The following is a 23,225-nucleotide window of genomic DNA, read 5'->3' on the forward strand; positions in this document are numbered from 1 at the left end:
CTAACAATAGAGAATACACAACCCCATCATGTTCCAAACCCGCTGTGATGGGGCAGGGATGGGCCAGGGTCTACCTGGAGGAAACTGACTGGTAGGTATTGCAGTGCTCACTGGCATCTTCTTCTGTCCAGATTTCTGAATGGTCAATGCTGAGGAATGGGAAAGTGTGGTCACTTGTTTTGCAACACCTCCTGAAGGCTGCTGGACTACCTGAAACAATGAGAACTATTAATACACTCATTCAACTAAACTTGCTTTAGGAGAAAGAACAAGCTTTCAGCTATAACAGTAGAACAAATGACTGTGCTCACCTAACTTTAAATATACCTTTATGTTAGCATAACAAGAAGATCTACTTAAAATTTATATATGTATAAATTATCTTGTTCAAAAGTGAAAAGCATGACTGTTTCATACAATATATTTTATTTTTAGAGCAGCATTCAAATTTGCATCATATACTGCCCAATTTAAATCTCCTTTTGGATCCTATTTTCATTTTTTAACTTATGGAAAATCTCAAACATATACAAAAGTGGAAGGAAGAATAAAACGAAACCACCTATTCCATTATTACCCAGCTTCAACAATGATTAATCCTTTATCAATCCTGTTTTATCCATATTCCTACCCATTCATTTTCTCATCATCACCCTCAATTATTTGTTTTTTAATCCCAGGTGTATCTTTTATCCCTAACTATTTTAAAATGTATCTCTAAAAAATAAAGACTTTTAATGGACCCCTTTTTACAAGTCTCTGGAAAATAACAATACTAGGGCATTCTCTAAGAGAACAGTTCAAGAAATCCAGAGGGCAAGGCTTGGGGATAAAGGAGGAGAAACTGAACTAATAGTAGGGCCTTATTTTTAGCTACAAAGGAAAAAAAGTCAAAATTGCAGAGCTGCATTTTTTTTACTTCAAAAAAGAAAATAGTCACCGTGTACATTTGAATCAGCTACCGATAGTGAACTACTTAAAAGTCCTTAAACTCAGATATGACTAGTATAAACAAGTCAGGAGACAGACTTCTGAACAGAATTTTGGGGATATTTATTCTATTCTCTAATTTTTTATAAATAAGATAGAAAATTTAGTGTCTATTACTAAACAAAAGTAACTCACAAGAAACTCAAGGTGTCCCAGTAAAGAATCCCATAGGAACTAATGCCCACAGAGAAGAAATACAAGTTAGGATAATTCAACTGCCATCAATCTATAGGAAGAAACTCCTGAAAGAGAGAAAGAACTCTTGAAAACATTGATGTATTTCAAGAAGTTGAGATTATAAATTGAGTTGTAAAGTACGAGGGACCAGTTTTATATTCTACAAAGTAAGATTTTGTTGGATGAACAGATAAAAGAAGATATGGTATATATACAATGGAATAGTACTCAGCTACAAAAAGAATGAAGTCTTGCCATTTGCAACAACAGAATGGATTTAGAGGGTATTATATGCTAAGTGAAACAAGTCACAAACTTCCAAGTATAAAATAAGACATGTGAATACAATATAGAGTATAGAGAATACAGTTAATAATATTTTAATAACTGTATGATGACAGAGGATAGCTAGGTTTAGTGTGGCAATCACTTCCTAATGTATTTAAATGTACATTACTATATTGTATGTTGAAACTAATATTGTAAATCAACTATACTTTAAAAATTGTTTATATATATGCATAGGGAAAGGTCTGTAAATTAAAAAATAATCTGTAAACAGTGATTATTTCCTAGGACTCGACTACAGAGTAATTTTGCTTTCTACTTTGTGTTATTTCTTTGTTGTATATTTTATATATACTTTATAGATATCTAAGTTATTTGTTTTATGATTAGCATAAGCTATACTTTTAACTATAAAAATAAAACTGAATTTTCAAATAACTAAAAATGAGATTAGAAAAAAATTTAAAATTCTACAAATTAATAGACATTCAGAGTCACATTTATGCATTCAGACTGAAACTCAACAGAAACATTCCCAACAATTCTGGCTTATCTCTCTATTCATATTTTCTACCTTAATATATTTTATTAAGTATTCTTTTATAGTATTTTAATTGTGAAAAACAGTAATAAAATATTAGAAAGGTGTTTGTGAGATAGTCTTCATAGGTACTCATATAACAGCCCAAAGGCCTGCCCTGAGGTGGACACGGGCTCTACGTACCCTGGCTGTGTGTACTCTCAGCTATAAGGAGTGGACGTGGGGCCAGACAAGGGTGGGCCCCAATGGACCTCGGCACCAGTGTGTACAGCCCTGGCAAGAACAAGCTGGGGGAAAGCAAGCCTCAGTGCCCACGTGTAGAATCCTGGGTATGTCTGGCCTTGAATAGCCCAACGGGAGTCAAGATCATGCATTTGGAGGAAGACTAACATGCGAGCTAAAAATATATAGGGGCACCCTATAAAGATATATAGTGGTGGAGCAAGCACTCCTGATCTTGGAGTTGTGAGTTTGAGATCCACCTTGGTATAGTAATTACTTAAATAAAACTTTGAAAAAAATACATATATAGAACTGTAACTTTAAAAGTTATATTTATATATATTACAAATAGAAATTTTAAATATATAAATATATATGATACATGATATTTATATATAGCACAAAGTTCTGAGCTGGGATTTAACAATCCTGGATCCCCATCACTCCTCATCTTAATGACTGTAACACTTGGGGCAGCATATGTGCTGCATATTCCTGCACATTTGCTGAAGAAAATAAAATACAATGAGTGAGAAAGTCTAAATGCATTCATTGCTGTTCTCCCAAAGAAAGTACCACTTGAAACCACAGTATTACCTTATGGAGATTGAAATTATCGTAGAGAGATGGAAATTCACCCAAAGAGGCATTTACTCCTACTTGGCAAGCAAAAGAAAAAGCTATTATATTTTTATAAACTTAAGTCTTTTATTTAGTTTCCTTCCAAATTTCCACTAACAGGAAAATCAATAAATACCTTGGCCTTTTCTATTGACATGTCAAATTCTGACATTTTATTTGAATGTTAACATAAAATAATGTTCTAGTAGTTTATAGGAATACAGGTCTAGTGCTACACGATATTAATTAATGTAAAAAAAAAAAAGCCTAAGTATGATTTTTACATTATGCCCTGGGACATTATCTGACAAGGAATTATTCTTAAATTTCATAAGGAAAGGAAACAAAGAAACACAAATATGGATTAAACAAGTAGATGAGGGCAGCCCTAGTGGCCCAGTGGTTTAGCCCCGCCGTTGGCCCAGGGTGTGATCCTGGGGACCCCGGATCGGGTCCCACGTCAGGCTCCCTGAATGGAGCCTGCTTCTCCCTCTGGCCTCTCTCTCTCTCTCTCTCTCTCTCTCTCTCTGTCTCTCATGAATAAATAAATAAAATCTTAAAAAAAAAAAAAAAAAAACAAGTAGATGAGAACATCCCTTACGCTTTTTCTCCCCAAGATTTTATTTATTTGAGAGAGAGAGCATGGGCGAGCAGAGGGAGGGGCAGAGGGAAAGAATCTCAAGCACACTCCCCACTAAGCATGGAGCTTGACTCAGTGCTCTATCTCATGACCCTGAGATTATGACCTGAGCCGAAAGCAAGAGTCGGGCACTCAACCAACTGACTTGCCCATGTGCCTGCATCCCTTACATGTTGCTTTCCCTGTATTTCAACCCTCACCTACTCCCCTGCTCGTAAATATAAAGCAATCAAATGCTTATCTCTAAATAACTCAAGTAGTACACACACACACACACACACAGTGATTGGAATCAAGGGTATTATCTCCTCTAATTTCTATAAAAGATTCAATATGTAATTACTCACATGCACTCAGTAAGGTTGAGTTCTAGAAAATAGGAGACCCGAACTAAACAAAAGCTGCAGCTGAAAAGTCAGGAAATACATGTTAGTTGCCAACTATTTCTCAGGAACAGCCAATATGTGATTCCTTATCTTCTGGGACAATAATGGCATACATCACTAAATGACATCAATTCTATATACCCTCATCTAGTCCCAGATCTGTTTTATTTTTTTTTTAAGATTTTATTTATTTGAGAGAGAAAGAAGAAGAAAGAGAGCGCGTGCATGAGCACATGAACAGGGGGAGAGGCAGAAGGAGTGGGGAAGGGAGAAGCAGATTCTCCATGGAGCAGGAAGCCCAATGCAGGGTTGAATCCCAGGCCCCTGGGATCATGTCCTGAGCCAAAGGCAGACACTTAATGAACTGAGCCACCCAGGGGCCCCTCAGCCTCAGAATCTTAATATAGAGCTCCAGTAACATCCTACAAAGAAAGGACTTAACCTATCTGCCATGCCCAATCTAAATTAAAACTCAACCTTAGTAAACACTTCAGAATATCCTGTTTCTTTTCAAAGGGACTTCTAAATACTTTCAAAAATGTATACAGATGAATTTTTAATTATACTAGCTTTTTTTATTGTCAGCAAATGCTGCTTCAAATTAAGAATCTATAAATTTCTGTTAAAAATTTTATATGTGCGGGATAGGATGCTTAGGTGGTTCAGCGGTTGAGCGTCTGCCTTTGGCTCTGGTCATGATCCCGGAGTCCCAAGATTGAGTCCCGGGATCAAGTCCCACATCAGGCTCCCTGCATGGAGCCTGCTTCTCCCTCTGTTTCTCTCTCTCTTTGCCTCTTTCATGAATAAATAAAATCTTAAAAAGAAATTTAAATGTGCTTATTGTATGATTTGATTTATATGAAATTCTAGAACAAGCCAAATTTGTGGGAAAAAATTATCAGAAGAGCTGTTGCTTCTAGGGGTGTAGGGGTAGGGACTGAGAAGGAACACAAGGATACCTCAAGATGATGGTTAACATTTTCTACCTTCATAAGGGGTTTGAGTTACACAGAGGTATGCACTACCTGTCAAAACTTATCCAATGGTACAATTAAAGTTTGTGCGTGTCATTGCATATAGATTTTAGCTAAAAAGAAAAAAACATTGAACTGTAAATATGGAAACATTGAACCATAATTAGTAATATGCATGGTTAACTATTTAGGAAGAAATCTTTGAAATCCATCAAGAAGTTAAGATGATTGAAGGCTGGATAAATACATGATAAATCAAGTATAGTAATTGTAATCAGAATCTAGGTGCTTGGTATACATGTGTTCACTATAAACTTCAACATTGTTATGTTTCAACATTTCCATAATAAAACATTTTCTTGCATAAACCAAAAATAAGATGACATATATAAATACTCTCTAAATAGTTTATTGTCCATTAATTCTAATGTATTTTTACCAAATTAAAAGAAAAAAAATTTAAGTAAATTTAAATGTAAACTTGAGTTAACCAATCTATATATTGACTATTATTATATAAACTCTGATTAAATATAGCATGTGAAGAATTTTCTGTGCAACCTTAATGGTAAATAAAGGGCAGGCCTTACTTGAATTCAACCTCTTTCTTCACCAAACCCTTCCTTAGTCCTCCTACTTAAGTGAGATGATAATCAACAACTGAATTCTACCTTTCCTTTCACTCTTAACAGAATGAAAAAAAAAAGAAAGAAAAAAAAAGACACTGCTTAAATCTGGATCCTTAGGTCAGTCCAATAAAGTAATTAGTGATCTTTTTTTTTCCCCCACTCAATTTTTTCTTCAAGTTCTCTAATAAAAATACTGGCCACCAAGTTTTATAAACTAAAATTTATACATTGAAAATACTTCTCTTTGGGGTAGCTGGGTGGCTCAATGGTTAAGCATCTGCCTTTGGCTCAGATCGTGATCCCAGAGCCCTGGGATCAAGTCCCACATCGGGCTCCCTGCAGGGAGCCTGCTTCTCCCTCTGCCTGTGTCTCTGCCTCTCTGTGTGTGTCTCCCATGAATGAATAAAATAAAATCTTAAAAAAAAAAAGAAAAAAGAAAATATTTCTCCTTGTCCAGTATAAACTGAAGTCAGATTCAGCCAGCAGGGTTATGTCACATAAAGTATTTCTTATAAAAATGTATTTGTTGAAAATTCTTTAATGGTTCCTCTAAAATAATTAGGTACAAGAAAATATGATGCAACAATAACACATTTTTTCTAATATTCTGGGTCAATTTATTTTAGATTAGCTTACTTCAATATAATGAAATGGAAAATTACTACATTTAATAATACTGTTTTTGTCTTATATTCACAAAACAGTAATATTTGGAGAATGACTGCTGAACATACTTGGCCACTTATTTATCAAATGTCTATAATTCTGTTAAGGAAGGAATGCAAGTAAAAGTCATTTAGGAAAGTACATATTTGAAATAAGGAAAATATCTAAGATAATACTAAAACTTCCTGCCCTATCTCCAAATAGAAATCATTTTTAAAGGTATTTGAATGATAAATAAATACAAGATTACTACTAAGAGTAACAACATTTAGTTTACTTTCTAAAATTACCATTTTTTCCTAAAAATACAGACTAGGAATCTTTTTTTTTTTTTTTTAAGATTTTATTTATTTATTCATAGAGACACAGAGAGAGAGAGAGAGAGAGAGAGAGAGAGAGGGGCAGAGAGAGAAGCAGGCTCCATGCAGGGAGCCCGACATGGGACTCAATCCCAGGTCTCCAGGACCTAACCCCGGGCTGCAGGCAGCACCAAACCACTGTGCCACCGGGGATGTCCCAGACTAGGAATCTTGAATTGACTTTCTCACTCATGAATTTTATTTCTACATGTGAATTTGAGAGGCTTATTTTTAATTTTTATGTGGTAAAGTTAGTTATTAAAATATATCAAATGTAATTCTAAAAATGATCAAATTAAAACTTAATTTTTCTCTATTAAATTAGTTTTTGCTAGTTGATTTAAATTTAAGTTAAATGATAATCTTTAGTTTAAATTAAATTTAGCTTTTGCTCAGTTATAAAGAGTTTTTTCACAAATATCCTAAGAAAAACCTTTAAGCATCAAAATTTCTGAAAGCTTCTACTTACTATAACCACCCATCATCAGTAGACTATAATTCATCCACTTTCTTTCATTAACTTTTAAAGAAAAGTAAAAATGTTAAGCTTAACATTTAGTTGAACTGTGTAGTATCATATAACACCTACCCTGCCAGAACTGAGAGATAACCAATAACATTAACCATTTTTAGAACTGGATTCTCAGATGAAATCACAAGAACTACTAGGTCCATATCTCAACAATTCAAGCATTGAGGGCCAAAATATACAAAGCAATGAACTACTGGCACAAAATGAAAAACATATCCAAAAAGCTGTGAACAATTCTAGTTAATTTATTTGATGAGACCTTTAGCATATCTCCAGAGGATAACATACAATAATCAATGAGATAGAAAAGATAACATAGTAACAAATCTAAGCCAAAAAAAAAAGGGGGGGGGGAGAGGAGGGAAGCCTCATTAATCTGAAATAAAAATGTATAATTTCCTAAAATAATAATTCTATAAAATCTAAACCCCACAATGAGAGATTAAGAGAATTCTAAAAACAGATAAAGATTTAAGAGGTTTTAAAATTCATGATGAATTACTAAAGGAAATACATAAATTTTAAATTTTTTTTTTTTTTTTTAGAGAGAGAGCGCGCAGGTGCATGTGAGCGAGGTGGGAGGGATGGGGAATGGGAGAGAAAGAATCTCAAGCAGGCTCCATGCCCAGCACAGAGCCCAACCCAAGGGTTGGGGGGACTCAATCACACAATCCTGATCATGACCTGAGTTGTAATCAAGAATAGGTAGGATGTTTAACAATTTAGCCACCCAGGCACCCCAGAAATAAATTTAAACCTAATATTGAACAATCACACTTGTACTCTTTAAGCTCATTTTTGGAGACTATATCCTGAGTTGTGCAAACCACAGATTTGATCCAATTTGGCAATTCTCATAAATTATTATTTGCCATATCTCTTATAAAGTGCACTGAATACTTTATGTTTCTAGTACCCTGAGTATTTTTCCTCCTCACTTGTCTGGGATTAAATTGGACTATGGTTTATAATGGGCTCAAGGATGGTATTTTTTAATTACTTGAGTAATATTAATTTAAACTTTAGTAATATTAATTTTCTAAATTAGTTGATTTGAAAGAATGTCCTACTTCAAGCCTCTCTGTGGCATTACCACACAATACAGAATGGCTTATTTTGTGCCCCAGGTAAAAATGTGTTATAAAACAGATTACAATGCATCTTCAGTGTCTAGCTGCTCTGGTGTTTGACATTTTAAATAGGAAGGTATGAATATTGACATCAAATTTGTTGAGTAAAATTAAAACAAAGGCCAAACAAGAAAACATAATTCACAAGGAATATTAAATTATTACACACTGTTAAAATGAAAGTAGGAAGTAAAAAAAAAATAAATCCCTAAAATTTACCATTAGATTTTTTTCTTTCTTTAAAAATATATTAAGTAATCTCTATACACAATGTGGGGTTCAAACTCACAATCCGGAGATCAAGAGTCCCATGCTCCACAGAGTCAGCCCAGCCAGGCTCCCCACCTCAAAAATCAGTTACATTTTTTCTTAATTGAAATTGTTTCTAATGTATAACAAGTCAAACATACAGAATATAAACACTGTCAAGATATTATTACCACACAGTTTTCCTGTTTCAGAATACTCTAGAAACTTAAAAGTTCCTGCCATGAGTACCACATCCTAATGGGAAAGACAGATACTGGGTTTTAATCTGAGATCCAATACTTGTTGTGTGCCAGTGGATGAGTGAGTCACTTAATGTTTCCGGATTCTTAGTTTTCTCCCTGCCTTTTCTTCATCATAAAATTATTTAAAAACCCACAGTTAATATATAACATGCTTTTAAAACTCTACATAGCTATAAAGTGTTATTTCACTTCCAGAACTAATAGAGATGTTTAATAAAGATTAGCACTGATTCAAGAATCACATATGACCCATAAAAAAGATTTCAATTCTGTTCAGTGCTACCAAAAAGAGGCTTTTCCTTGAGGCAATTACCCTGTTTCGGTGGTTCCCAAAGCTGGCTGCTCAGACTGATGTTTAAGAATCACTGCTACTAAAAAGGTTTCATCTCTGAGATTAAATTCAGACAACCCAAGAGAAACTGCAAGGCAGGCAACATTTCTCTAATCGAAAATCAGACCCAGAGTAGGAAGGGATGAAAAATGATTAGCACCCAGGAAATGACATTACTTCCTACCCGAGAGTTTAACTACTGTCCAAACTGATCTTCCACCTTTCATCCTATGCCCATATGCTCAAACACATCATCCACAGACATTAACCTTTTCCCCTGATTAGATAATAAGGCTGGAAAATTTACTTAGATTTTATTATTCCCAGAAGCAGAATAAACTAGAACAATGAGATTCAACACAGCCTTTAACATAAAGATTTATAATAGAAAACAAGGGCAATTACCAAAAATTAAAAGAACAGCTAGCTCTGTTATAGTATAAGATAAGCGAGTTTACTAAGAAATGTGTTTTTTAATTAATTCACCATATACTATCTCTCACAGGTTAATAATACTCTCAGTCTGTTTTGAATAAACTAGAATGTTCTAAGCACTGTGAAAATAAAAGGAAAACCTCACTAAAATGAGTTAAGAGGCCAGAAGGGGAAACTCTCATAGCCTATAGCTAGTCATCAATTGCAGACCCCAACAGAAAGAGAGGAAGAAAGATTTTCACCTTGCCCAGCAACAGTCTAGCCAATAAGAGACTGTCATAATTCAGCCAATGAGAAGCTACTACACTTTGGTTTACTCCCATGGACTTTTGTTTATAACAAGCCCTTCCCAACTTTCCCCTTTCAGCTGTACAAGGCTATTCTCCTTTGTTCTCCAGATCTGCCTATGGTTTTGCCATATCTTGCTTGTCTTGAGTTCTAATTCTCCACTATTCCCAAATAAAACCCATTTTTGCTGATAAAATAACGGACAGTTTTATCTCTAAGGTCAACAACACTGATAAACAGCTAAAATTTCTTTTACCTAAGAACCTCCCAAGCTTAGAAAAAAACATAACTTCATATTCATCTATTCCCGTTTCTCTCTCCCCTTAGCACATTTTTCTTAAGAAATGTTACCATAACATTACCTCTGCAATAACCTTGCCAAAAAGATTTAGTCTAAATCTAATCTTGAGGAAATAAACAAAGGACATTCTGCAAAACAACTATCCTGGGTACTTAACTGTAACAACAGAATGAGCAACCACAAAAGGCTGGGGAGCTGTTCTGGATTAAAGGAGCCTAAAGAGAAATGACAGGTAAATGCAATATGCAGCTCTTTATCAGAAACAACATCAGAAAAAGGGACACTATTAGTTATAAAGGAAAGGACATTGTTGGGACAACTGGGAAAATTATACCATGTTAACTTTTCAAGTGTGATAAGTTTATGTGGCGGTTATGTTAAAAAAAAAAAAAAAAAAAGCCCCTTTCCTTAAGAGATACATAGTACTTAGTTTAGAGGTACCATGTCATGAGATATGCAATTATTTTCAAATGGTTCAGGAAAAAGTTGTGTGTGCCTGTGTGTGTGAACAGAGAAGGAGAGACTAAGCAAATGTGAAAAAAATGTTAACTATTCAAACTTAGTTAAGGACACTCAGGGACTCACTTTACTAGTCTTGTTAGTTTTTCGAATGTTTGAAATTTTCAAAGAAGAAACCGATGAAGAAACAAAATGTTACTCACTAGTTGTTTGACTTTGACTGTCTGGGGAACACCAGCTGGCTGTGAAAGGATAGGACCCGGCTGTGCAAGTTTGATTTGGACTGGGGCAATGACCGCCTTGTCAGATGTGGTCCCAGGAGAAGTAACAACAGGTTTCACAGATGGAAGACAGAGAGCTGTTCCTGAGGTTTCTCCAAATGTTACTGATGGAAGGGCCAGTGTGACTGCTGCCCCAGAGACAACTGGCTTTTCAGGTTGAAGTGAGACTGCTGTAACTGTGTTCTGTATAGATGTCACAAGTGGTTTTGGAGTCTGAAGCAAAACAGTTCCAGTTGTTGTTCCTCCTGGTACAGCAGCTGGACCCACAGAATGAAGTGTCACAACTCCAGTTTTTGCTCCCCCTGGACCAGCAAGTGGATTCAGAGTTGGCACTGACACAGTACTGGGTGTTGTTGCTCCAGAAACAATGACGGGTTTTTCAGACTGGATTGAACAAACTGTTGTTGTCACCACGGGAGATGTTGTTGCCGTTGTGGTACAGGTAGCAATGACTACCTCATTAGAGGTCTGCTGAACACACTGCTGAATAAAGCTCTGGGAGTTGGGCATGAGTTGTCGTAAGGCAATCACACTTTTCTAGAAACAGGAGAGAAAAGAACCTGATAACTAAACAAATCAGCTGCTAGTAAAATAGAACTACTCTGTATCTCACAGCTTTACAACATAAATCAAAAGTATATCAGATACTTCAGTTGAGGAAATCTGGAATCACTTGGTAGTTATATCCTCCCAATATCCAGGATATAATCAATTTAATGCCCAAAAGTGCTTTATTTTTCAATATGAAACTATCTCTCCATATTAAACTTATTTTATATCCTCAACATCAATTTGGTAAAATAAAACACTGTGTCATACTTGTTTGTATTTACTTATGCTCCATAACTGATCACTAATAATTTTTGTATCAATAAGTTTATATGACAATAGAATCTAAACAAAAAAAGTTTTTGTTAAACAACTTTCAAACTTTGGATAGAAAGTCTTTTTTTTTTTTAATTTTTATTTATTTATGATAGTCACAGAGAGAGAGAGAGAGAGAGAGAGAGGCAGAGACACAGGCAGAGGGAGAAGCAGGCTCCATGCACCGGGAGCCCGACGTGGGATTCGATCCCGGGTCTCCAGGATCGTGCCCTGGGCCAAAGGCAGGCGCCAAACCGCTGCGCCACCCAGGGATCCCAGAAAGTCTTTAAATAAAAATAAAATGAATACAAAACAAAATGCAGACAAACAAGGTCAATTTCCTTAATTGAGCTAGAATATTTTCTGATGGGATTTTAAGTTGGTCTCTCTCCTTGTATCTTTCTAAAATAGTAAAAGCAGTTCAAGTTAAAAAGTAGAAATCTTGCCTTTCATCCCTGAGGGTTTTGTTTCTTTTTATTTTTGAGTAAGGAGAAAAACTGGAAAAGGAGGTAGATAGTAGGTTATCTTCTGGTAAATTCAAAGGCTGTTTGGAAGCTTTCCCTGCTTTGACACAATTAAGTCAGTTATTTAAGAAGCAAAAGAGAACCACTGTTTTTCCTTTCCTTTTACTTACTCCTTTACTTTTTTTATTAAAAGGATTGAGAAGTTCTTCTCTGAAGGTTTTTTTTTAAAAAAGAGTTTATTTGAGAAAGAGAAAGGTGGGAGGGGCAAGGGGAGAGGGAGAAGCAGATTCTCCCCATGAGCAGGGAGCCCACTGCTTAATCATAGAACCCTGGAGATAATGACCTGAGCTGAAGGCAGACACCTAACTGAGCCACCCAGGCACCCTCCTCTCTGAAGGTTTTCAAATATGTATATAAATGGTAACAAAGGAAAGTAAGAAGCAGAGAGTCTCTCATGATCTTTATCCAAACTTTAAAAATGGTAGAAAACAAACTGTTTTGGAGATATATGAATAAATGAAGTGATTTGATTAAATTTAGCTAGAAACCTAATATGAAGGGGTCCTGAGAAAAATACAATTGGAACAAATGTTAAAATAATTAGACTCAAAGAAACAATTACAAAAATGTATGTCTAAATTATCGCTTGGTCAGCCAGAATTAAGCTCAAATGCTTAAATGCCCAAAAGCTGTCAAAGATGAAGGGGAAAAAATTCTCAAACAAATTACAAGGCTTAATAGGTCCTTAGAAAATATATACAAAGTACAAAAAAATTCGTGGTGTAATATTTGGTAGCTTAGAGGTGGTGTTACATAGTAAACAGAGTCAGATAGGATAAATTCTGGACCTGTGAGTTTGATTAAAAAAAAAAATTAGTAGATTTAAACAGTCTTTTATCTCTAAAAATGGAAAATACTATATCTAGCATCTAGTATTCTCAAAAGACTCATAAGAAAAATAAGTAAATTAAAATACAAATTAAAAGTAAAGTATCTAGCAAAGCACAGGATGCATAATAAGAACTTGATTTTTTCCCTTCTCCCTCACAGTATCTTCAGTGAGTATGAAATATAGATAAATTCAAGAGTTGTCAATGCCATGTAGACAACTTATAGCTCACAAAACTTTTGCACTGAAAGGGACCCAAGAAGAACTGCCTCTAACTTCTTAATCAAGAGGGCCAACCAAAAACAAGGCACTAGTCATTTGATATTAGGTATTATGCTGAACCTTCAACCTCCCTTTCACCAGACCAAGTCTCTTCTAGGTAAAACATTCTCAGTTTCTTCAACCACATTTTATATCACCTGATTGGCACCCTTCTAATCAATGTGCTCACCCTCCTAGTGACAGTTTCCACTATTTTAATATCCCTCTGAAAATATGGTGCTCATTTCCCTTCCCATTCTTCTTTTATGAGGCAGCCAAAAGGAGTCTTCCACTGTGGCACCTCTTTCATCTCCCCTAGACAATTAAACCAAATAGTTCTTTTTTTTTTTTTTTTTTAAGATTTATTTATGAGAGAGAGAGAGAGAGAGAGAGCGAGAGCGCGCACACATACACGTGTACATGAGTGGGAAAGGGAGGGGGCGGGAGAGAGAATCCTGAGTAGACTCCATCCACACTGAGTCTGACTTGGGCCCAATCTTCTAAAAACTGAGATCATGACCTGGGCTGAAAGCAAGAGTCAGACATTCAACCGAATGTGCCACCCAGGTGCCCCTAAACCAATTATTTATAAGGCAATTCCTCATTCCATTATTTCAAAATTTATGGGATGACTCTGTGTTCAATATAATTCCAGTTCTTTAATGACTTAAATTTTCAATTTGATTCCTCTTCAGTTTCTGAGTATCCAAAAAACATATCTGATAGTCTCATTATCAAAGTTACTGCTCTATGTCAAAATCCTATTTAATTCAACAAATCTTAGAAAAGAATATGCCTATTAACAGTATAAATCAATTTTTAAAAATAAGAGCTTTCCCACTAAATTTGGCATTATTTGATTTATTATTTTTAGGAGAGTATGAGTCATTAGGTCAAAGCAAAAGGCCCTACCTTAAAGGAAAAGTCAAGACCCTTGAAGATGTAAGCTTTATCAATATAATCATTAAGTTATGTTCATGAATGATGTTACTTCTGTTTTCCCAAAGTGTTCCAATCCAAAGAATGTGGATTATGAATGTTCTTAATCTTAACAGATTACAACATTGAGAGCTTTCTCCTACACTGTTAGAATCTTTACATGGCTATCATATTGAAATATTCAGATTTCTAATTATTTTTAAAAATTATTTTAAGGTAATTTAACCTAAATAATTTCTTCAAAGTAACATATAACTTTACCTTAAGAAAAGGAACTAGGTGAGGCTGAGGTGAAGACTTGAGTTCAACATACAGTTGCCTAGTAAATTCTTCTGCTTCAATTTTTGCATCCTAAGGAACAGGAGAAAGAAAAATATTTTTAGGTTTACAAATATTTTAAAAGAGAAAAGGTGTACATTTCATAATTGATTTAAGGAGGTAAAAGGCCTACTTGTACTGTGAAAACTGTAAGATGTTAATGAAAAAAACTGAAGAGAACACAACTAAATGTGAGACCTAAAACCATAAAACTCCTAAAAGAAAACATAGGTGGTAACCTCTAGGCATCAGCCTTAGCAATATTTTCCTGGATATATGTTCTCAGGCAAAGGGAACAAAATAAAAAACAAACTACTGAGATTACATCAAATTAAAAAGCGTCTGCAGAGTAAAGGAAACCATCAACAAAACAAAAAGGCAACTTACTGAATAGGGAGAAGATATCTGCAAATGTATATCTGATAAGGGGTTAATATCAAAAATATATAAAGAATTCATACAATCCCATTACCAAAAATAATCTGATTAAAAATATTAAAAAAAGACTGAGGACCTGAATAGACATTTCTCCAAAGACGACTTAGGATGGCCAACAAACACATGAAAAGCTGCTCAACATCACCAGTCATCAGGGAAATGCAAATCAAACCCACATCAGTCAATGGACTGAGCCACCCAGGCACTCCTACCTCACACCAGTCAAAATGGCTAATATCAAAAAGACAAGAAATAAGTGTTGGCAAGGATGTGGAGAAAAGGAAACCCTTGTGCACTTTTGGCAGGAATGTAAATTGGTGCAATCACTATAGCAAAGAGTATGAAGGTTTCTCAAAAATTAAAAAATTGAAGTAACACAATGGCTATGTGTTATTATATTAGTAACACAATAGCTATGTGTTATTATATTATATTGTTATATTTCCAATGAAACATTAGCCATAAAATAGAATGAGATCTTGCCATTTGCAATATGGATGGACTTAGAGAGTATTATGCTAAGAGAAATAAGTCAGAGAAAGACAAATACTGTAAAATTTCATATATGTAGAATTTAAAAAATACAAACAAAAACAGATACGACACGAGAACAAACCGATGAGGAATGAGGGGATGGACGAAATGGGTGAAGGGTCAAATAAGAGAAAACTTCCAGCTATAAGATAAAATCAGAGGGATGAAAATAAAGCATAGGAAATATAGCCAGTAAGACTGTAATAACATTTTATGGTGATAGATGGTAACCATACTTTGCGGTACTTTGTAAGATATATAATTGCCGGATCACTATGTTCTACACCTGAAAGTAACAAAATATTGTATGTCAACTTCAATCAAAAATTAAAAATATTGGGGGATCCCTGGGTGCCTCAGCGGTTTGGTGCCTGCCTTCGGCCCAGGGCGTGATCCTGGAGTCCTGGGATTGAGTCCCACATCGGGCTCCCTGCATGGAAGGCTGCTTCTCCCTCTGCTTGTGTCTCTACCCTTCTCTCTCTCTCTCTCTCTCTCTGTCTCTGTGTGTCTCTCATGAATGAATAAAATCTTTAAAAAAAATTAAAAATATAAGTTTTTAAAAATGCTTGAATGTTAAATACTGGTTTATACAACTTATAGTTTTAAATGCCTAAAATAGTTTTCCCAGGTGGAAAAAGAACCATTTCAAATGCGCTCTACTTCTAACAAATTACAGGTAGGAAAAAAGAAAAACAACCCAGTAGTAAAGAAGGTATTTTAATATTTGTAAATTATACTTGTTTTCCTTACGATATTTGAAATATACACATTTTCTGCTGGGAAAAAGTGACCATTTTTATACAAAAAAATACCCGAAATTCTCATCAGATAATCAGAGAAGTCTGTAGATTTTAGTAGTTCAAAAAAATCCAAATTTGAATTTGTCTATTATACCCTCAGCATATTTCTTAAGCATATAATATGGAATATTTACTAATTTCCCCCTTCATCTGCTTTAATGTATCTAAGCAATTTACCTGAAAGAGGATATAAAAAATGAATGATGTATAATTTGATCCTAAAAACCACAGCATCTTGGAACTTGGAACTCAAAGATCATCACATTTATTACTCTTCTCATCTTATAGAAAAGAAAACTTAGGGATCCCTGGGTGGCGCAGCGGTTTAGCGCCTGCCTTTGGCCCAGGGCGCGATCCTGGAGACCCGGGATCGAATCCCACATCGGGCTCCCGGTGCATGGAGCCTGCTTCTCCCTCTGCCTATGTCTCTGCCTCTCTCTCTCTCTCTCTCTGTGACTACCATAAATAAAAAAAAAATAAAAAAAAAAAAAAAAAAAAAAAAAAAAAGAAAAGAAAACTTAAGAAAGTTAACTTACTTCCACAGGTTCCGCTGGGATTTATAGAACTTAATTTCATGATTTGCTGATAGCCTGGCTTTCTGTATTTGCAGTTCTACTAACAATTTTTTATTTGACCAAATAGTAAACCTTCTCTCCATGGCTCTTTTATTTAAAAAAAAAAAAAAAGTTTTTTTCGGGGCACTTAGGTGGCTCAGTTGGTTAAGCATCTCCCTGTGGCTCAGGCCATGATCCCAGGGTCCTGGGATCCAGCCCTGAATTGGGTTCCTTGATCAGCAGGAAGCCTGCTTCTCCCTCTCCCTCTGCTTCTCCCCCTACTTACGCACTTCCTCTCTCTGTAAAATAAATAAATAAAATGAAATAAAAAGATAAAATAATAAAATAACTGAAGATTTATTTATTTGTTTTAGAGAGAAACAGAACACACGTGGGGGGGGCACAGAGGGGGGGGAGAGAGGGAGGGAGAGAGAGAGAGAGAGAGAGAGAGAGAGAATCCTCAAGCAGACTTTCTATTGAGTGTGGAGCCTGATACAAGGCTCGATCCTAGGACCCTGAGATCATGGTCTGAGCCAAAATCAAGAGTCAGACCATCAACTGAGCCACCCAGGCACCATTCTACAAGGCCCTTTTTAAGCCAAAGTAACAAAAAGTAATATATAATAGATTTACTTGTTTCACATTTGCTATCTATCATTACAAATTAAGAAACAAAAGCTTATCAAAAAAACCCATCTAAAACAAATCTCATTTAGGGCAGCCCAGGTGGCTCAGCAGTTTAGCGCCGCCTTCAGCCCAGGGCCTGATCCTGGAGACCCGGAATCAAGTCCCATGGTCAGGTTCCCTGCATAGAGCCTGCTTCTCCCTCTGCCTGTGTCTCTGCCTCTCTCTCTCTGTGTCTCTAATGAATAAATGAATAAAATCTTTAAAAAAATAAAATAAACCTCATTTATAGGTAAGTATCATTTAAAACATGTTCTACAAATTCTTACAGAATTTAAGCTTCCATAAATACTAACTTACCAAAAGTTGTTCCACCAGTTTCTTCACATTCTGCCCCATTTCTGGGGACTGTGATCCACTACAAGCTAGTTTTATTAACATTGCAAGGAAGTTCTTACACTTCTTCACATTTTCTAGCATTGCCTAAATAGAGAAATATAAACAAACAAATGTTAGCTGGAAAGCAGAATTCAAGAAAATTTGTAAAGAGCTGTATTCATATAAGGTAGAAGGTGGAGCTTACCGGAGAAAGACTTGTCTGAGTAGTTGCTGAGTTCTCTGCTTTAAGACTGGGCTCATTAGATGGGGCAGCTGATGCTCCCAAACTTGAAGGCTTCAGGGTAGTTATAGAATTCAAGGGCTTTACAGAAGTAACTGTGACAACACTGGTTGGCACAGCTACAGACTGAAATTAAAAGTAGTGCACATTTAGATATGTATTACTATGATATGTATCACAACGGGTGCCTCTTTTCACACTTACCAGACTACAAATGGATCTTGACATCTTTTCTTTCTCTACTAGTCTAAGGCAATGGAACACTGTTGTAAGAGCTCCAAACTTCAGTAGATCTGGGTTTCATTCTCATCTACCTTCCTACTTTTCACTGACACCTAAAGAGTGTTTACCTCAAGCAAGTTACTTACCTTGCTAATCCTTTGATTCCTGTCTGTAAAAAAAAATCTGTAAAAAAAAAAATCAAGGCTAGAAATGGTACCTCCCTACTTTCCTGGAGTTGTTTGCAAAAAAAACAGTACCAAGTACATGGTCCTCAAGACACAATATTGGGGCGCCAGAGTGGCTCAGTCAGTTAAGTATCTGCCTTTAGCTCAAGTCTTGATCTCAAGGACCTGGGACCAAGCCTCACATCAGGCTCCCTGCTCAGCGGGAGTCTGCTTCTCCCTCTCTCTCTGCCTCTATCCCCTGCTTATACTCTCTCTAAGATAAATACATAAAATCTTGGGAAAAAACCCAAAACACATTATTAATACTTCTCTAAGAATAATTTGAAATAGTAAGTCTTTATATGAACATATAGAATACCCGTTCCATATTTTCTTTTTTTAACTATAAAGCAGAGAGATCTACTGACCACCTTATATTCAGACAAGCTGCTTTTATGTAGACTATTAATAGAGTAAGCACAATGAATATTACAAACTGTAGTATCTTATTTTCATGCTGAAAAGAATTTTGGTTTTTCTTCAACCTTCTATCGAAATGAGGTGTGATTATAGCACCACCTGCAGGATACAAAGTTTAATACAACAGGCAGTAATTTAGAAAACTATACTGAGATAAAGCAACAATCTTATTTTAAAACAAACACTGAAAGTTACAGAACATGAGTCAAGTTTGAGGAGGTAGGGGAAATAACAGTATTTACAACTGACCCAGAAAACTGAACACTGCATCATCATTTTAATTTAAATACTTATATTCTATAGGCATATAACAACCCAAAAAGGTCAGGTTGCAATCACCTTCAAGAAAATTTACTTTGGTAACAGTCACAATAAGTGAATTCAAATGTACACCAAAATTTCCAACTTTAGAAAGACTGGAGCATATATTAGATGAAGCATGCTTTAAGAGTAAAAGTGGGAAGAAAGAAGTTTAAAATCACTTGATTAATGAAGAATGAAGGATGAAATGTTAAGCAAAAAAAGTAAAATTAAAAATTGCCCCTTAGTAAAATATTATTAAATATAAGTACATCTCAAGGCAACAATGAAAATGAGTCTCTTTCCTATTCCTAGCCCCAGTCTTACTCTCCAAGGACAACTACAATGCAGTTTCTCTGAATCCTTTTGGAGACTGTCTAATAAACTTTTTCAGGTTAATCTACAGTAATTAAACACTCTTTCTTCAGTGAATCTATATTTATACTCTGCCATTAACTCCTTGTACTACTATATTAAAGAAAGTATAATCTAAAACTTTAGCTGATGGTTATGATTACCTTTCTGGACCCTCAGGGAACCTCAGAGTTCCTCTCCCTTATGAGGCAAAATAAGGCTCAATGAAACGTGAGCTGAGGAAAAGCATTCTATTTTTTTGTGAACAGAGGAAGCATTTATGGCATTTCTACTTTCCTTACCAATATTTTACTGTCTCTAGTACAAAATCTGCCCTAATATAGCTACTGGCTGTATCTTACCAGATATCTGCACCTTCCATGCCAATTCTTCCTCTTTAGAGACACAAGGAGGTACACAATCCCAGTTTTACTCTATATAATCCCACTTCAGTAATGGGTGGACCACCCTAAACTAATTCATAACTCCAGATATGGTAGCCCAGCCCATTCTATTTCCATGCTTTGTGAGACCACACCGGCACTGACTGTGAATGTCTGGGGGGCGTGACCTAGAAGCTGGCAGCCTAGTAAAGTATTAGAACATCCTGCAGAAGGCACAGGCAAAGTGCAAATGCAGAGGCAATAAATCCTCAATGAAGCTGGAATTCCATCCTCCAAGATTCAGTGTAAACTGTATCAAAAAAATTCTTTATGGTACTATGTCTCCAATAGGACAAATACATGAAAACCAAGGAACTGAGGAGTAGAGGGATGAAGGCAACCACTTATCATCATTCCTAAAGACACAATGGGGGACCCTGTGTTTCCCATTTCTGTCCAAAGGGGGCACCAGAGGACACAGCAAGAGTTCCCATAAACTAGACACTATGGCTGCCTCCTGGGCACTTCAGGTTTTCTTTGTCCAGGAACAGCAGTAAAGAATCATTCACATGGCAGGGGTAATTGATCTGGCATCTGGAATAGGTAGGGTTGCTAGCACACAATGGAGACTGAAAAGAATAAGTGTGGTGAATCCAGGTGATCCATTTTAGCGCGTGCTGGCATTTCTTTGCCCAACTGTTATGATCTATGGACAAATACAGCAACTCTTTCCTCAAAAAAGCATGGTGATTAGGACCTTAGAGCTCTCAGAGATGATGATCTGGTCACACTACCAATTAAGTTACCAAGACCAGCAGAGTTATTAATTAAGAAGAGAGGGAGGGCAGCCCGGCTGGATCAGCGGTTTAGCGCCTGGAGACCCAGGATCCAGTCCCAGGTCAGGCTTCCTGCGTGGAGCCTGCTTCTCCCTCTGCCCCTCTCTCTCTCTGTGTCTCTCATGAATAAATAAATAAAATCCTTAATTAAAAAAAAAAAAAAAGGAAGAGAGGAAATCTAGAATGGATAGGATAGTGAAGGAGGGAGTTGATGAGTATTAGTCACAGTAACAGGACTATAGTTCATCCTAGTAACTTCCGTTTTGTTTCCCCAAGGAAGAAACCCACCAGAATACCAAAAGATCTAGTCTCCAACAGTATAAGGAAGTAGATCCCAGAGACACAAGGAGTAAACAGTGATATACTGTTGCAAGGCAATCTGTGTTGTCCCTGCTGTTAGGAATGCTATTCCTATACAGCCTACAGTTGTCAGTTCTTTCAGGGTTTGTCTCAACTCAGAGAATTGCCTTGCCCAACAGCACAACTCTCCCTGTGGAATTGACATTGTGACTAATCATAGAGGAGAATTAAGGCCCAGATGACCAATGCTCGCACACAGTAGGACAACTCTGACAGGCCATAATTGCTCCCATGTTCTTCATCCATTGGGCCTGCATCTAGTTCAAAATCTTACTTTCCTTCCGTTCCACAGGTATCAACTAATAAATATCCCCTATACCAAAATTCTGTCGCAGCACCTGCTTCTAGACACTATGACACGTGACTATTAGATGCATTTGTATTAATTTAATACATTCATATAAAACTGATATTCTAAGAACATACATCATGTTTATCTTGTGCTTCCACACTTCCAACAGTTCCCACTTTGTTAAGTGTCACCAAATATCACTGAATTCCTTTCTCTAAGGACATGGTCATTGTGGCAACATATATATCTGGCAGTAAATAACTAAATAGGAAAGAAAGATGAGAGAAAAACCAGTGCATGCATGGACATAAGTCAGTCACAACTTACTTGTACTGAGGAAGGCTTTGGAACAGTGGGTACCACAGTAGTTCCTATTTGTGCCAATTTTTTAACAGGTGCCACTGCCACTTTCTTAATTAACTGTGAACTTGAATTCTGGGTGGGTGGAGGGAGGAGAAAGGAGAGGTAAGAGTCATCAGCATTAGTAATTTTAAGTCACTCAGTACTATGGCAAATATTAAACGTTAAAACACTTCACCGTAGCAAACCTCTTTGCTATAACTGGTTTTATAACCTTATAGATTCTAAGCACCTTCTCCACTATGAACCTAAATGGTCAACTGGCCAACTGACACTTTATTTATCACTTTATATTTACCTATTCCTAAGGAGGTAACTGATTTCACAAATAAATATCACAGTCTTTTAGCATTAAAATCTTGAACTTTACTTTTTGGCACATAGAGAAAATAAATGGATTTTTATTTAACATCTAATTATAAACAAAAATCTGCTAACCTGTCATCTCAACTCCTACTATTCAGATAAAGGAAACTAGAAAGGAAAGGAGCAACTGTCATAGAAAGATACAACAACAGAGAAAATGGTGGAGAATATAGAACCAAATCGTAAGAGAGCACAAAATGAGGGCTGGTGTGGGGAGGTGGTGATGCATAGAACTGACATAGAATATTACCACAGGAAACTATGCAATCTTTCATAAGAATGAGCTTGACTCGTTAAGAAAACGTTATTTCACATTTAGCATTTTTTATCAGAGAAAGACCATTAAAGAATTCTGTTTATTGTATTTATCCTTTTTCTGTAAAAAAAAAATTTTTTTTTTTTTTTTTAATCTCTGGCACAAAAGATAAACTTTAGTTACCTGGAAAAATTATCAGGTGTGTAAAATAAACCATTTTCTAACATCACCAATTAATGAAATATTATGCATTTCTGAATTTCTTAAAAGTCATCCCAAGATATGTACAAAAATAAATACTATAAACTGTAGTGTCAATATTTTACCACAAATTAAAATTGAAACAGAATGATTATTTTCTTTCCATTTAGAAATGCAAATAGCACTTCGAACATTCCCTTGAGGACTATAAAATCTTTGAGTATGAAAACTGAATCTTTATTATTTTAGCAATTACCAAATGACAAGTCCAAACACTGTGATTAACATGTTTAAAGAAAGTGGCTTAATTTGAAAAGTTGAGCAGAATCATCTATTATTTTTACTGACAAATTCACACACATCTATATGAAGAAAATACATGGAAAATTAAGGAGGATAAAAGAAACTACGGTATATTACCGGCACTGTACAGATTTTGACTGTATGAGTATTTGTTGGTACAGCTGGCCTTGAAGTTACGTTGGTAGTGGTCTCTGCTCTTGTCACAGCTTGCTGGGGAGATACCAACATCAACTGGCCACTGTTACTTTTGATCAAAACTGTTCCTGGAGTTAAAAGAAAACA

The 23,225-nt window shown here is 35.8% G+C and overlaps 1 protein-coding gene across 1 annotated transcript in view; it reads right to left on the bottom strand.

Annotated features, from left to right (window-relative positions):
- TAF4B (TATA-box binding protein associated factor 4b) overlaps positions 1-23,225 on the bottom strand; it is a 125,850-nt gene that overhangs the window by 86,526 nt on the left and 16,099 nt on the right. The window contains exons 2-8 of the mRNA XM_038543622.1: positions 23,061-23,206; positions 21,785-21,892; positions 18,031-18,192; positions 17,808-17,930; positions 14,441-14,530; positions 10,685-11,299; positions 75-210 (exon numbers count right to left, since the gene is read on the bottom strand). Of these exons, the coding sequence (XP_038399550.1) occupies positions 75-210; positions 10,685-11,299; positions 14,441-14,530; positions 17,808-17,930; positions 18,031-18,192; positions 21,785-21,892; positions 23,061-23,206 (1,380 nt within the window). The remainder of the gene's footprint in view (positions 1-74; positions 211-10,684; positions 11,300-14,440; positions 14,531-17,807; positions 17,931-18,030; positions 18,193-21,784; positions 21,893-23,060; positions 23,207-23,225) is intronic.

The sequence above is a fragment of the Canis lupus genome, chromosome 7, assembly GCF_011100685.1.
Source record: "Canis lupus familiaris isolate Mischka breed German Shepherd chromosome 7, alternate assembly UU_Cfam_GSD_1.0, whole genome shotgun sequence".
Lineage (NCBI taxonomy): Eukaryota > Metazoa > Chordata > Mammalia > Carnivora > Canidae > Canis > Canis lupus.